General features: G+C 33.2%; 1 protein-coding gene across 4 annotated transcripts in view; it reads right to left on the minus strand.

Annotated features, from left to right (window-relative positions):
- Positions 1–211: 211 nt before the first annotated feature.
- SESTD1 (SEC14 and spectrin domain containing 1) overlaps positions 212–17,270 on the minus strand; it is a 154,488-nt gene continuing 137,429 nt past the window's right edge. For all 4 annotated transcript variants that reach the window (XM_037850449.1, XM_037850451.1, XM_037850450.1 and 1 more), the window contains 8 exons: positions 16,685–16,879; positions 16,060–16,174; positions 13,989–14,148; positions 11,487–11,568; positions 10,652–10,774; positions 9,692–9,883; positions 7,294–7,415; positions 212–4,807 (listed from right to left, as the gene is read on the minus strand). In XM_037850449.1, coding sequence (XP_037706377.1) covers positions 4,678–4,807; positions 7,294–7,415; positions 9,692–9,883; positions 10,652–10,774; positions 11,487–11,568; positions 13,989–14,148; positions 16,060–16,174; positions 16,685–16,879 — 1,119 coding nt within the window. In that variant the 3' untranslated portion in view covers positions 212–4,677. The remainder of the gene's footprint in view (positions 4,808–7,293; positions 7,416–9,691; positions 9,884–10,651; positions 10,775–11,486; positions 11,569–13,988; positions 14,149–16,059; positions 16,175–16,684; positions 16,880–17,270) is intronic.

Raw genomic sequence — 17,270 nt, forward strand, 5'->3', positions numbered from 1 at the left:
TTGTCAGAAATAGTTTTTGGCATGCCTGAGTTAAAATCCCTAACAACACTGCCCTCAATATCTAGCAGTTGGTAACTATTTTTAGTTATATGCTAAGAATTCCTGTATCTTTATATACAGGGATTATATATATTGCCATGTAAGAGATCTCTAAAAATTCATTTAGAGTTTTTAAAAAATGTCCTCACTGCTTTCAAAATATTTAGTCATAGTCCTGGCTTTTTTTTTTTATCTCTAAGTTCTTCATGTTCTAGTACAGGCTCTGCTTTTTCTTGAAGTACATGCACTAGTATTCTCAAGTTCTCAGTTTTCAAATTTGTTTTAAAATACTGCAGTAATGTTGAGTCATATTCACCTTTATATCCATGAAACTTTTTCAGTCTTAAACGAGCATCTTTAGTTCTAACCGTCTCTATTACAGGTTCAGTCTTATTCTGTTTATTATTACTGCGTGATTTATGCCCTTGTTGTTTCTACAGGTTGGTGCTGATTCATTAAAATCCACCCTGAGTGGATAAGCTTTCTTTTACTTATGTTTATTAATGGAGTTGTGGCATGCTCTGACAGATTCAAAACAGATGATACTCATAACTTGTCTTCCATCTTGCTGGTCTAACATCCTGCCTTAAAACAGTTAATCTGTCAGATTTAAAAACCTTGTTATTTACTGATGAGCTCACTGACTCCACTCTTAGTATTTTCAGTATGTAATTCTGAACATAGATTTTCCTTCATTATTAGTGAATTGGGCATAGGGACGAAGGGTGATAGAGATTGGGAAGGTGAACAAGAACAATATGACATCTCACACCCTTGTCATCTGAGACAAGAACAAGATTAAAGAACAATCTATTTTCTATTCTGAAAATCTAATTCTAATAATGCCATCTTTTAAAATAACATATCAGTTTTCAATACACTTGTAAATATATGATTTTATTTCTTTCTTGAAATTTTATTTGATATAATTTCTCTATTTTACAGACTCAGAAAAGTCTAGTGACCTTTACCAAGACCACAGTGAATAATAAAGTCAAATTTTGCAGCCAGGTATGCAAATTCCAAAATCTCTCCATTATATATTCATTATAGTTCTTATTTTAGCTTTTATGGTTCTTACTATTCTTGCTATTATTTATGCTTCTTAGTTAAACCCAGACTTTTTTCTGTAGCACAAACTAAAATTATATAATGTCAGATATTAAATCTGACATTTCTTAACCAACCTGGTAATGAAACAAACAACAAACATATTAGGACTAGGTAAACCCTGTGGAGTATATTAGAATAGGGCATTAGTGCAGCATCAAGCACTAGCCAATTTAAGTACTTAAAAGGTGAGAGAAGTATCCAATCTTATACAGCAGTGAAGTCTAGGTCTGCCATAAACATCCTGGCTGGCAGGCTAAGCAGTTTCATCAACATCACCAATGAAACACACTAACAGAATAAGGTCACCAACAATGAGGACTGGGAATAAAATCAATTTTATCTAAAATGAAGTTATCATCTTTGCATCATAACTGTGCTGCATTAGACATGTGTGAAGAACAGATGCCAAAACTGCCATTATACATTGAGCTTACATAGGCGCAAATACATGACTAGAAGGCAAAAAGCAAAAAACAAACAAACAACAAAAACACCAAACAAAAACAAAACTATCCCAACGAACACTTCAATAATTCCCTGAGAGGGGCTAAAATAGCATGGGAAGTTATAGCATATATCAATCAGATTTGAACGATTATTTTTCCATTACATTTTCAGGCAATGTTAATTTATCACATATAAACAGCTTGTGATTTCAAACTGACTGCAGTCACTAAAGAACAACCTTCAACCACCCACACACAATAGGTGAACTATAACTCCATGAAAAAAATCACATTAGGGCATTGGTTGGGTTTCCATTCATAATGGTATGTGTATACAGATAATTATACATATGGTAAGTAGCAGCAATTTATAGATAAAAGAATATTATGCTACATACTCACTGAATTGTATGATGAAAGTTATCACCTTTATATATATATGTTATATTTCACAATAAGGAATAAATGAAATTGTGGAACTGTAACCCATAACATTCTTTGAAATTTGCTAACTACTTGTTAAATCATACTTTGAAAGTTATCACTTTCATGTATATGTTATATTCCACAATAAAAAAATGGGGAAAAAAAGAATATTATGCTACTAGCATATTCAGTTTCATCTGAAAAATTCAAATTCGAAAATAACCTTGCTAGATGCTACCTTACTTTATTCTTTTTGTAGGCAGGGTAACTTAAAGTATATAAAAATTAACTCATTTGATAATGACAACTCAGATTTAAGTTAATTAAGAGTCTCATCTCATGACTAACAAACCAGTTCATTTCAAGCAAAGTCTAAAACACTGAATGACTTATTTATGAGTAGATTCACACACAAATCAGCCCTAAATTTAAGGAATAAATGTAATATTTAAAACCAACTTCAGACACGGATATGAGTGATTATTACTAATGCCTACAGTAGACCATTCACACACGGGGGACTGAGCACCTACAAAGCACAAGCAAAGGACTGCTGACAGGAGTAGAACAAGATCCCTGTCCTTGGGAGAGCTCGTAACATGGCAGAAAGAGACATAAACAAGCAATTGCACAATGTAGCTAGCACCATCATGAAGAATGAAAAGAAAATCACAGGAGTTCATACTCACAGGAGTTAAGCCCTAAAAGATTGAGAGAATGTATCAAGTATAGAAAGAACTCCCTGGATGTTCTTGAAAGCAGTGGTAGCATAAGACAAAAGAGAGTAGCTGAACTTTGTTACCAGCTTTACTGGCAGGCTTGACTAGGAAAAAAAAAAATTGCATCCTTAACCAAAATTGCCCCAGAAGGAGAAAGATGATAAATACGATAAATCCTTCATCTAGGTTGAAAAATCAAGTAGGCAACTGAAAATAAAGGTCTAAAGTTTTGGACCAGATAGGTAACATGGGATACTGAGATAAAATAGAAACCCAAGGGATGAGACATTTACTGAAGAGCCAGAAGCATTCTAAACGCAAAAACTGAAAGAGCATGTTTAGCAGACAAATTTTAATAAGAATTAAGTGACTCACGGTCATAACAGAGGACAACATTTTCAAGGGAGGAGATGTTGTCTAGGAAAGGCTGCTCAAAGGTATAAATGTTGAAGGATAAGGGGTGCAGACCAAGAAAAAGCCATTCAATTTGGTAACTGGGAGCCAGTTTGAAAGGAACAGTTTCACTAGCGTGCAGGGTAAAACCAGACTGTAAGGTGCTGATCAGTGGGTGATGAGGATGTAGGGGCAATGAATGTGGATTTCTCCAAGAACTCTGGCAGTCTTTGAAGAAGGCTGGAGAAACCAGCAGTTTCAGAGGAAGTTTCTTGCACTGGAGGATACATGACATGTTTATAGGCTAAGGAAAAGGAACCAGCATATAATTCTTTGTACAACTTTGTATTATCACAAGACTTAAAAAATTCTTTTTAATCTTTTTCAAAAACATTTTCTGAAATAAAAATTAACACAAAATTATATTGCATAAATGCTGTTTACCACTTAAAAGTAATATAAACTTAAAAGCACTAGCATTTTATAAATTTCATTTCTAAAGGATAGTTTTTGCTATTAGACTACTTCAGAATTTATTCTGCTTCTAGCCTATTATAAGAAATTAAATTTTATTAACAATTGTTATTTTAGTTCCAGAAAGATCACTCTGATAGAATGAGGTACTTTGAAGTAAGTATGTATGCCTTCTTCCCCAGCCCTCCTCCCCCAAAGACAAAGCATCTTCAGGGGAGTTAATAATTTTGATAATATTTTTGAGCTGAAAAGGAGAAAAATTATTATTCCATTAATAAATTCTTAAAGATCTAAATTGTTCCTCACGATTATTTTTCATGATAAAACATGCTTATTTATTATATATACATGCTTATATATGAACTTTCTGGCTAAAATACATGCAATTAACATGAATAAACAAGTATTAAACCACCCTCACAATCCTAAGAATGCCCTTTTAAATAAGGCACTCATGTTTGGAAATAGAATATAATCACCAAATTAAATACGATGTTTAAAAGAAACCTTTTATTAAGCACAGACTTTTTATACATTATCAATACAAATAGGAAAATGTCTTTTAATGAATATGATATATCAAAGATCTGAAGGGTTTTCTCCACATTGACACAAAAATAATCACTTGTGAAGAATTACAAAGTAAATTTTTGAGGACACCATTGTCTACTAATAGTATAACTACAGTCTAAATTTACCACATCACCTGGGGAAAAGGGGGCGACCATTTTTTGATATAGAGAACTCCTAAACTTTGATTAGCACCATTCAAAGCTCATTATCAGTTGTTCACCTATAAACAGACAGATCAGGTAAAGCTTTAAAGTAAGTTTCAGTGCAACGTTTACAGTTCCTTCTTTCAATATACTTGAAATCTATGGTCTCAAAGCATGTTAAATAATTATGCCTTGGTGGTTGCAAGATGTTAACATGTAGAGAGAAATGTGTAATGGAAAGAAATGAGGATTATCCTGGCTGTGAAATGCATCTTAATATATTGCGTCTAATGCCGTATGCCGATGACACGCGGGATTATGAACTGCAGATCAGTGGAGAGCTGATAGCTATTAGTTCTCTGTGGTCACGATTTCAGGATGTCTCAGCTGCTGCCTTTTGAGACTAACTAGTTTCATCCTGTCTCTGATGTATTCTGCAGTAGAAGCCATATCACTTGGACTCCCAAAATATTGTTCTGTTCTAAAAAAAAAAACAAAACAGAGAAACCCCAATCAGATAAAACAGAAATCCACTGACTGTAGCAAATGCAAAAGAAAACAAAACTTACTATTAAAAAGTATCTATGTGATATGGCCCGTGTGTAGAAATCAGTTCATTTGCAAGTCATCTTTGAGAAGTAATTCAGCAGGAAAAAGATTTTTTTTTAATGGAGTAAATATTTTAAGACATATTGAGAAAAGTGTATTAGTAGTATAAATGTTACATCATGTGTACTTACAATAATCTCAATAAACTAAACAATGCAACAATAGAGACAATGTGCTTTTTACTTTTGGGTCCATAAGCATACATAAACATAAAGTTTTTACATTTGCACCAATACTAAGGACTATATATACCAATTATCTAACACAGCTGGCAAGTAAAATATCCTTTCAATGTTAAAACATCATTTGGGACACTAATATTTGAAATCACTTAATTCTGTCCTACTTGCAAAACTACTGTATTCAGAATCGTAGAATCTTTTAGAGCTGGAACAGTTCTTGAAAAGTATCTATTGAGCCTCTTCATGTTTTAGATCAGAAAACTAAGGCTTAGATAGTTAAATAACTTAACTAAGACCACAAAGTGGAAAAACCAGGAATTGAACACGGGTCTTTATATAGGAAGTCCAGAGAGATCATCTAATTTATTTTATTTTATCAGGAGAATGTATAGAAGATAAATCTGAAGAACCTCACAAAGTATAATACCGTCAAATGAACTTTACATCGCATAAACAGATGATCATAAGTAATAATTATGGAAAACATATACACCTTTGAGAAGTATTTAATTTAGAAAAATACTTAAAATAAATTATATACATATATATTCTGGTATGAATAGAAAATGGAATAAAATAATTCCAAATATTAAAGGTGGGAGTTGGTGAAAGTTTAATACACAGTGCTAACTTACTCTTTCATCTTAAAAGGATAAGGAAATGACATTATGGACAATTTGTGGGCACAAGAAGAAAAGCAAAGGCAAAAGTACCAGGGATAGAGGCTGCTAGGTTGATCCCAGTAGAATAGGAGACTGACTCGGTGATGAATGGCTGTAAAATGCAGAAATTGGAGGAATAGAGTATATATATGTCTTGGACTGGAACAACCAGCAGCTCTCCCATAGTATTGGCACTAGCTGAATTTATGAATTTGATATTTATTCCCTTGTATTGAAGATGCATAAAATGACTTTAGATTACTTCTGGTTACTCAAGTTTAGTCATGACTAGAGATCATCTAAATACTGTCTATAAATAGTATTCTTCCAAGGAAATACTATTACAATTTCTCATTACTGGTCCCAAATCATCATCTGGATTTCATTACACAGTAGCAGCACTTACTATATATCAGATGTGTTTAAATAAACACATTTTATTATACTTTAAATACATTTAGCTCATTTAATCCCCATTTCCAAAACCTGGTAAGTAATGAATATTTTTTTTTTTTTTTTTTTTTTTAAATGAGGAAAATGAGCTATAGAAAGGTTAACTAACTTTTTTACGGTGTCACAGCTAGTAGTGGTGGAGCTGAGATTTGAACCAAGGAAGTCTAGTTCTAGGGACTACACTCTCATTCATTATACTACATCATAATGTAAGGACAATTGTATTTTTATTCATTGGTTTGGTTTCTCTAGTTTTTGAATTAAAAGTATGGATTACCACTAACGTATTTTCACTGAGAAGGTCTAGATCCTCAGGCATAAAACTCCTTTTGATTCTTTTACTGTTCAATTTACTTTGCATCAGAGGATTTCATATGTTTATCATCAAATGTATGAAAAGGAAAGGAACATGGGAATCACAGGATTCTACCATTTTACAAATGAAGAAACTAGAACACCCTATAGCAGTGAAAATAAAACAGACTGTTTAATATGAACACTTGGAGTCAGAAATAGCTGAGATTGTATTCTAACTCCAACACTTAAAAGCTGTGAAATCCAGAACAAATTACTTAAAATCTTTCTGAGCCTCAGTTTCTTCATTTGTAAGTCAGGAATAACCCTGGCTTGGCACTCCGGGCAAATGTAAAGAAGGCAAAGTGTTTAACCTAGTGTTTGGCATATATTACGAACTCGCTAGACATTAGTACCCTCCTGCTCTCCTGCCCTTCCCTGAAGCCTACAGAGGTACTAACCTGCCCAAAATCACACTACTCCCTATCACTACAGCCAAGGTTAGTAGAGCTCAATGTCTCCATCTACTCAATGATCTTTCTGCTGCAACAAGGTGTCAAGAAGTCAGCAAGTACTGTAGCTAATACTGGTGAGAAGAGCCAAGTTTGGATTTCCTTTCATTTTAAACCAATTTATTGTAGGAACTAAAAAAGTGGACCAAAGCTAATTTACATGGCTTTTTAAAAAAAACAGATTTTCCTCTCTTGTTCATTTCACTTTAAGACCTCACCGATAAAAAGATAAAATTATTAGAACATGTACCATACCCATCAGGATAAACTACAGGAACAGTTAATCTATCCAGAAGTGATTTTCCAACTGCTTCAATTTCATCAAATTGTTCCCCATCATTAATAGTTTCAGGCTCTTCTGGACAGTCTTGCAAAATCTGCAACAAATTAAAAGGTAACATCAATCAAGAGACATAGAAAGGAAGTCAAGCATGCACAAATTCAATAGATTGAAGGAATGTTTTGTTTATAGCATCTTCATGTACATCACTTACAAGACTGATCTATCATTGGCAAAGTTCACTCAAGAAATTCAAACAAAATGAAATGCATAACCCCTGGTAACAATATAAAAATGAGCATAAAGGGGCCTATGTTCATTTCCAAGAAAAAAATAATACTAAACTACTATTCACAAGGTTAGCTCTACCTGTGTTAAAGAAGTATTTTTTCATTCACTAAACATTCATTCATTGAACATTTACTTATGGATATGAATAGAATACAGATTCTGTTCTCAGGGAACTTAGACTTCAAAAATCAAAGAATATATAAATTAAATATGTGTACCCGTGTGTGTATTCAGAGTACAAATACATAACTGACGTGATGGCCTAGCTAGACACTTTGCAGTTATTTTTAAAACTCTGCTCTGCTGACTAGTTAATACAGGAAGCTTTACAACCCTTGATGAGATATTATTTTTTTCCTTAAATATTACCATTTAAATTTAACTACAAGATAGAACTGTAAAATCTGGGGGAGAGATTAGAAAAAGAAGTCTTTAGTTTTGCAATTTTCTTTATATTACACTTTATTTAACAACCCAATCATGTTTATTTCACCATTATTCATAAATGAACATTTTTATTATATTTTTAAAGTCTGGATTTAATTTAGAAATTTTCCCAATCATTATACCAAAGAATTTGCTTATATTATAGTTGCAATTTTTATTTATATTATACTTATATTTATGCATCTGCTTAAAAACAGAATTGGAGGAAAATATTTGATAATGAAGGACTTTACATAAATTTGCAAGTATAATAACCTCAAATTAAATTTATTTTAAACATGATAAAGGCCATATTAGCAGAAAAAACATTAATTTTCTAAAAAACTCTCAATCAAGGTCATTCTTACATGACCTCTTAGAGAGTTCTAGATTTTAAAATGTCCTTGCAGATGCCTTTAAAAAAATAGCATCCCAATAAGTTATCCATGGTGATAGAAATCAGGCCAGAGTTACCCTTGGATGAGCAGAGAGCTGCAATAGTATAACTAGAAGAGGAGTGAGGCGAGCTTTTGGGGTGCTGGTAATGTTCTGCTGTTTGAATAGTGACTGATTACACAAGTGTCTTCACTTTATGAAAATTAACTGAGTATAGCACTTATGATCTGTATACTTTTCTGCATTATTTATCACACTTCAATAAGAAGTTTTCATTTAAAAAAATCAGTAGATAATCATGTTTAGCCATCTTGTATACTTTCATTCATCATCATAAGGCCCACTTTATACCAAAACACTGATCCACAGAGTTCAGTGACCAGGAAGATTTAACCATGCAGACTTCCCAATAGGTTAATGAATAACACTGACAGAACCACTTAATTCCTGGTTCCTTGCAACGTCTGTTCCATTCTACTTATCAGGCTATCACATTTACAGCTTAGGTTTACAATATCCTAAACTACACTGAATAGTCCTTATTGTAGTAAGAGATTAAAACAAGTTAACTACATTAATAGAACTTCTCTTCAGAATAGAAATGCAAGACGTGGATGCTATAAATTTTCACTGTGCCGATTAAGAAAAAGGTTCTATTGAAAATCTGCCCAAATAACACTGGAAATGGTTTCTAGGACTAATGACTTGAATTCACTGAACAGTAAGTTCCAGAATGACTCTATAAAGATATTACATGAAAAAGGTTTTATTTTTATCCTTAGTACATTATTTTAGTTGGACAGTCTCTACTTTAAACATTCTAAAACCACAATCTGCTTTTCTTAAACTCTGTAACAATTACTAGTAGCTGCTGAAACAGTTGCTTTTCCTGGCATAATGAAAGAGACTGAAGTCATGACATCCTAAAAAATAGAGAGCAAATTCTAGACATTGGGCTCCATGAGGAAAGAAGCTTTGGAGACAGGGACTACAGGATGGTTCTTGATTTCTCCAACCACAGTACTCCAGCCCTGGTATGGATCACTAAGAGAACTTTACTTGAATTCTCTAAGACAGTATATTACATCTAAACAAACTTTAAACAATGGAACTAATATAAATTTGAAAAAAATGATTAACAATCACATCATTGCATTATTAAAAGCGACACACTTGAAACATACACATATTAAAGCAGAATATATTTTTATATTATATATGATAACCACTACTGAAGTTACATTTTTAAAGAAAGCAAACCTTTTCAGTATTTGAGTGAAATGCAATAGCCATTTCCAACCTATGTACTCTCTCTTCAGATGCTATTGTAAATTGTTTCCATACTCTATTCAGTCGAGGAAGCGTATCCCCAGATGATCGAGAAGTGCAGCGTAAAGACTGGCATAACACAACTGTGGCCTGTAGCAACTGTCTTCCATAGTCATAAGTGCTCTAAGAAAGAAAAAGCCAACATGAAATTATAATAAAGAATTCTGAAGACAAGGATGGGGAAGTTATGGAGGAGGATTGTGGTTGCAACTAAGGAACACTACTAGAAATCAATAGTGAATGAATTCAGTGGCACTAATTATTACAAATTATATGCATGCATAAATAATGAAGGGGAAGAAATATTTTTAGTTTCTAAGTTTCTTATTAGGTTCCCTCAATTACTCTGTTTTATCCAGTTCAGCCTGCTCAATTCCACTGGTCCTAAAGAATGTCTGCTCACTAATTAATCACAACAAATAGGTGAAATTAGGTACTTTATATTCCATACATTCCACAACTGTTACACCATGAATTCAAATATTAGGGAAAATAACAGCGTTTTCGCCACAAAAACAATCATCAATTATGAATTATTACACCAACATTGGTGAGATGCAAAAATTGAGGTTTCTAATTTATTGATATTAACAAATATTTCATACTAACTTCTGTGAATGAAGAGTTGGGATTGCCCAACATACGCCATATATATTTATATAACATAATTCAGAGGGAACATACAGAACCTGTATTCAGGGAAACATAAACCCTCTCAAGTTTATGCAGGCTAGTTTTGATGTACCAGTTGACATTTTCTTAATTCTGTGATCATTCTGGAATAACAAAACTAAGCCTTCTTGACTTGGAAGGTTAAGTTACACATTATAATCATGCAGAAAGCAATTCAAATACTGAGCTTGTAGGAAAGGAAGATAACCAGTTCTGCACCTGTGCAACATCAACAAATTTTCTATGCTTTTCCAGTAAAACTTTCGTTTCTTGGGCATCATCACCCAATCTGATGTGGGTCTTAAGCAGAGCATCCAGAAGTTCACTTAGCCATTCTACCGCCTAAACAAAAATAAGTAACAGTTAAGATGGATTCCTAACTCTTTGCTTATCAGATGAAAGCATCATATTCATAAAAGAAAGGTTACTACAATATGATTAATTAATCCCTTAATTGTAACCTAACTTCTTAATTCAGTGACAAGCTACATGAATTAATGACCTCTCCCCCTCAATTTTTAAACCTAAAGACAAGGCATATTAAGGAAAAGCACTCTTTTAAAATTAGTATCACATGACTTACTTTAATAGACAATCATGTATTTTGGTAATACAGATCCTGTGGGATCTCATTACAGATTTCTGATACTATATAAAATAATAAATTCCTTCTACATCAAGCCGAAACAATGTTCTCTGATCTTAACTACACAAAGACATCAAATTGTTTATTTGGCATTGAAAAAACCTCTTGTTAATTAAAAAGCAATGTGTCTCATCAGCCTTTATACTGGGATGTAAGTGAGAACCAAGTTGACAATAATAAATAATAAATAATCCCAAAATCTAGTTCAATAGAGAATTTCACTGGAAGACAAGTCAAATGAGACCAGCAATCTAACTGGGAATAAAAACTTCATTACTTCAACAGGATAAACTAGAATCTGGCTTAATGAATTAACTGTCTTAGGACCATGAAAATATATTTTGGTTATAATTAGATGAAATTAATTCTAGCAAAAACAACTACATGATGTGGCTGAGTGATCCTTACCTGGGCAGCATCTTCTTCACATTTAAACAACTGCACCATCTGGAGCATCTTTAACCTTCGCACATCTACCATGTCTTCACATCTGATGAACCCAAATATAGATTAAGGACATCACTTGATTTTAACTTAGAACATCATCATCTGGCACATGTATTCATAGCCTGCTGTACTGTACATTAAAATACTTAGTCCTACAATATGGAGACTGGAACTATGTTCTGTTATGTTGATTCGTAAGAATTTTAAGTATATCTATATCTATATTACATCAAAATTTGAATATACCTGAATGATATCTGCAAAACATTGAAGCAAAGCATAAATCCAAAAGTAACACTAAAATAAAGAAATCTCCATTGCAAACCAGCAATAAAGGAGCTTCAAAAATAAAAATGTAAACTTCCCAGATGCTAATTTAGAGGATATTTCAAAGAAATTTTTTAAATTTTAGATTTTCATTATTTTATAATTCTGAATAAAAAACAAAAACTCCATCTACATTATTATGGAAAAAAAAAAAAACACTCCATTCATCTTTGATTTAAAGAAACACAATTTAGAGTATTTTAATTTTCTTAATCTCACTGTGGCCTGCCCTAAAACTCATCCCTGATCTACTTCCTTCATTCACATGCAATTCCTTATAGTCCTAAATACCAATAACAAGTTATCCATGAGTCATTGAGCAACTCTGGTTATGTCTTTAAAGAAAGCTTGATAACAATACAGAAGTATAATCAAAAGGCTATTTCTTATAAGGATGACCCCAGTAAAAGCACATTACATAATGTTAAAGGGTAACTTGGTGAAAGTATTTCTACAAAAGAATGGAGGAAATGATGATAAATATTTTCAAAATCTGAAACTAAAAACAATGTAAAAAACTTTAATGATAAGGATGATGATGATATCATACACATATAACACGTATTATATGTCAAGCACCGGAGAATGTGCTGGGGGAAAATATAAGACATGGTCTCTACTATTAAGATGCCCACCATTTTGGAAGATGGACTTTAAAATAAACAACAACAATATCTTGTGATAAATGCTATTAGGGAGCTATGTAAAAGGTTTTATAGGAGTAGGGACCAGCAAGTGACTAACTTGCCTTAGAAATCCAAAAAGGTTCCTGGGTTAATTATCTTTGAGTTTTGACGAGTAAGTAGGAATCCACTAGGCAGAAAATGAGGAAAGAGGTCTTCTAAATCATGGATATATGAAACAGCATAAGGCATAGAGGAAAATAAAAATAATTGTGTGGTTTTGAGGGAAAGTTATAGGAAATAGGAACATACAGAATAGGATTATGAACTAAAAGTATTCACTGGCTTTTGAGCGAGATCAAGCATCTATTACACTTGGCACCAAGAAGTCACTGGTGACATCAGTAAAAGCAAATTCAGTGAAATGATAAGGGTAGAAGTCAGACTGAACAGGGTTGAAAATGAACTGAAGGCAGTGAGGAATTAGTCTGAATGCAGATAAGACTTCCAAATGATTTAGCTGTGAGAAAGAATAATCTAAGGCTAGAGAACAAAAGATTGAAGAGGAAGATGCATACATTTGTGCAATTTAAAAAAAAAAAAAACAAAATAGGAGAGATTAGCATTTAAATGAGGGAAAGGGATGAACACAGAGGATGGGAGTTGAGAGTGAAGAGATAGGAGGGTGATAGGAATCAGAGCCTACATGAAAGGATTGGCTTTGGTAAGAGGAGAGTTATGTCATACTTTAAGGGAAGAATAAATAATGAAATGGATAAGTTTGCAGATACGAGAGTAGGTATTAGAAGGAATTTCTGCTTCATAACTATTTTCTCTGTGAAGTAGGTGGAGAGTTTCTGTGAGTTTTGTTGATGAATTTAAAATTTCTATGTGTGCAAAACTTCATACAACTATACTAAATTGTGCATACTTGCATAGACAATTTTATTTCTTTACTTAGCAATATTTTGCAATTACGATTGCAAATTGATTTTTAAAAGAATACTTTAAATTCCTGGTTCTATAATAAATTAAACTAAATATCATCTTATCCAGAGTTCATTTGTCTAATCCTTTTACAGAAAATAAGGAAACAATGGATATGTGACATTTTGTGAGTGAGAAGTTTAAATAAAAAAACAGATAAACCTGCAGATGACAGATTTAACACTAACTCTAAACCAAATGAAAATGGAAAAGCAAAGGTCTCCAAAAGAGTTTTCTTGAAGCAGAGAAGAGAGAGAAGTGCCATAACCTACACTGGGGATGTGAATTATGAAGTACTTGAACATAAATTAAATTTTTATTTTCAAGTAAAAAAAGAAAAGATACCCACTAACGGAACAAACTGTCATTATTTGTTAGTACAATTATATACACCAGTTATACATATAAAAACTAACCATTTAACAGGTAAGAGCTTTTTTGTATGTATAACATAAATTGTATAACTTTTATTTTAATCAAAAGAATGTTTCCTTAGTAAAAATTAAAATTAACAGGCAAACTTTGCCTTTGTTTCCTAAGTTGCATATCTTCCATCACTCCTTGTATGTGGTCCACGTTTTCTTTATTTTCAATGGTTACATCCTTTCCATAGGCCCAGGATGCCTGATTGGAGATCTGATCCAGAAGACCTTGACCTTTTTCACGCAAACCTTGCAATCCTACATCTAAAACAAAACAAAAGTTAATAGATTTAATCTCTTAAACAACTGAGGTCCTTTCCCTCCCTCTCAACTTATATTGCATTTGGACTTCCAAGAACAACAGCTTTGCCCATTAATTGCCTTGGGATGGAGTCCTCTGAACAATTTAAGAAACAATTGTTTGGCTCAAACCTGAGCTCTCTCATGTCAAATTTCTCCCTAAAGAGAATTTTCCTAAGGTGAACCCATAGATAATAATTACTTTTAAAAACTGAAAGTAGGAAAAAAGTGGGAAAATTTCTATATTGCCTGCCAAGATTTTTCAAATTGTTTCCCTATTAGCTTTTTGTAGTTCAACTTTTAGGAGAATGAGGCAATACTTTGTTATGGTAAAGTTTTAAAGCTGTTAAGCAAGTAGTCCCATCTCGTTTCTTGTCTTCAGGTTTGAAAAGAACTTGCATTTAATTCAGTATATCTTCAAAAGCAAAACACACAAAAAAAGCAAGATTTGCAAGATTTCAAACACTCGAGCAATGTATTATCAATGTTAAAAGAACGCAAAATTCTGAGTTTAAGTATTCTCCCAGCTAATATACCATAGGAAGCAACGTTTAGGGTATGTTTAAAATACTCCAAATCCAATATGTATATAGGATTTTTTTCTTTTTTAAAGGAAAAGGGTGGCTCCAGAAAACTTATGCCATTTTAAAATAAATTTCATGGGAGGGGGTAGGCAATGGAGAGTTAATGTTTAATCGGTACAGAGTTTCCGTTTGGGGTGATGGTCAAGTTTCGGTAATGGATTGTGGTGATGGCACTGCGTCATTGTAAACGTAATTAACACCATTGAATTGTGTATTTGAAAGTGGTTAAAATGGTAGATTTTAGGTTATATATATGTTACCAGAACAAAATTTTTAAAAACCACAGAACTGTACAACCATGGACTACAGTTAAAAGTTTAATTATAATATTGTTTTATTGATTGTAACAGAAGTATTGCACTAATGCAAAGTGTTAATAATAGGGAAAACTCTGGGTGTGAGGGGGGGTTATATGGAAACTGTACTCTCTGCATGCTTTTTCTATAAACCTACAACTTCTCTAAAAATAAAATATTCCATTTGGCATATTAAATACTAAATCTTTATTATGCATATGATGTGTTAAAACATAAAGGCTGCAAGCAAGTATAAATGCCAACACAAACATGATTTTTCAAACCAATTCCCTCAAGTCATTTTCAATAATTAACTTGGGTTGATCACATATCCACTTTCAACTAACTTCCCCATTCTGCTTTCCCCTCCCACTCCCATTCAATACAACCTCTCTTCTCGTTTTCACATCCACTATCAATCTCTCCAGTCCTGAGCTAGGGAAGTTCATTAGCATAGAAAAATTAAAGAGCCTTCACTTTTGAGTGACAGAACTCGCCTAATGAAACTGGACCATCCTCCCCTTGGAGAGCACATAACCTTGACAATATACCCAGTTTGGAGAAACAAATGCACAGAACCAAACCAACTATTTTTTTACAAGGTTAGGATATAGGAACAACAAAAACTGTTGCATACAACACATTTTTGTTCATAGAGGGTTCATCACAAAACACTTCATAGCTAATTATAGTTTATGCATGCACTACAAATAACTGAACGTAGTATATGCCAAGACATAGCACCTGTAGATATAGCTGGGTAAACAAGAAAGACTAAAGGCCCAGGGAAGGGAGGAGTGATGGACCAACAAAGAAAAATACAATTTTTAGCATAATCCACACACACTCAAGGGAATAAAATCTTTTAGATAAATTTTTCCAGAGTTCTCTGTAATTATAATTCAGTGTGAGTTGACTTAATTGTCTAACCATAGTAATGATATTTTTTTTAAAAACAGAACCCTTATGTTTCAGCATTTTTAAAATCTGCTTACCAACACTTTTCAGCTTCTCTTCAAGCAGTTTTAAAGTTTGCTGAATCGATGCTCCATCAGCTGGTGCTACATCTACGCACAACATCCCTAATAAGCCATCCAACTGCTGAGACAACTAAAGCAGAGGGACACCAAAGAGATAACCCTGATGTAATCAGCGTCTAAAGTGTTTAATGATCAATGAGGTTATTATAATTGTACTTGAAAAGACTAAGCCGTTAAAGACAAGGACAAGTAATTAGAATACATGTTATCTGAAAGACTGAATGCACAGATACATGCACCAGGAAGACAAAGAAGTGTGTCAAAGGTCAGCAGAATGTGAAAAAAAATTATTGAAACTTCCATTTCAACCTATGTTTTAAAGCATAAACATTACGGAACAGTCAAATGAAATAACATCTATTAGGTTCGGAAACATTATTTAGAAAATAAAAAAGTCTAATTGCATGCAGAATGACTTAGAAATTAAAAATTTTAAAAGAATCAAAGAATTTTATCTCATTTCCCCCACCAGTAAATTGTTTTATTGTGCCAGAAAAATAATTAGGAGGCATGCAAACCTGTAAAAATTAGGTGTAGATTAAGTGTTCAGAAAAGAAAAGTAATCAGAATGGATACTTACGTCTTGGGCAACACCATGAAATTCAAGAGCTGCTTGTAAGAGATTTTGCCTAAATTCCAGCTGACTGGCCTGTCGATAACAAACATCGCTAAGCTGTTGCTGCAGCGACTTCAGTTCCACAAGATCTTCCTCATCCCCAGCGTTCAAGAGTGCTGCAATCTGCTGATTAAGCTCCACATACACTGCAAACCATTCCTGTAATTAAGAAGTTACAAAGTAAATTAAGGATAGAATTAGTTCCTGGGGGAATTAATACATTTTCCATTTTCTCCAGATAAATGTTAACATTCATGAAAATTTTTCTAAGGCAAATTTAATTAAGTTGAGGATGAAAAGTCCACAAACCCCTTCATTGCAATCGCCGGAATCAATGTCTGCCAATAGCAGTCTCCTGTCTCCTCATCCTGACCTCTAAATGTTCCCTTCTCTTTCTTGCTCTAAGTGAAACCTGTGTACTCTCAGAGAAAGCAGCTACCTCTGCAGCCCTTTCAAGGGACTGCTGTTTTTGTTTCCAAACCAGACATACCACAAGGCTGGAGTGGGGAGTGGATGGTCTCCTCATTCTTCATTACTACTTTCAGATCAT

The sequence above is a fragment of the Choloepus didactylus genome, chromosome 9, assembly GCF_015220235.1.
Source record: "Choloepus didactylus isolate mChoDid1 chromosome 9, mChoDid1.pri, whole genome shotgun sequence".
Taxonomy (NCBI): Eukaryota; Metazoa; Chordata; class Mammalia; order Pilosa; family Megalonychidae; genus Choloepus; species Choloepus didactylus.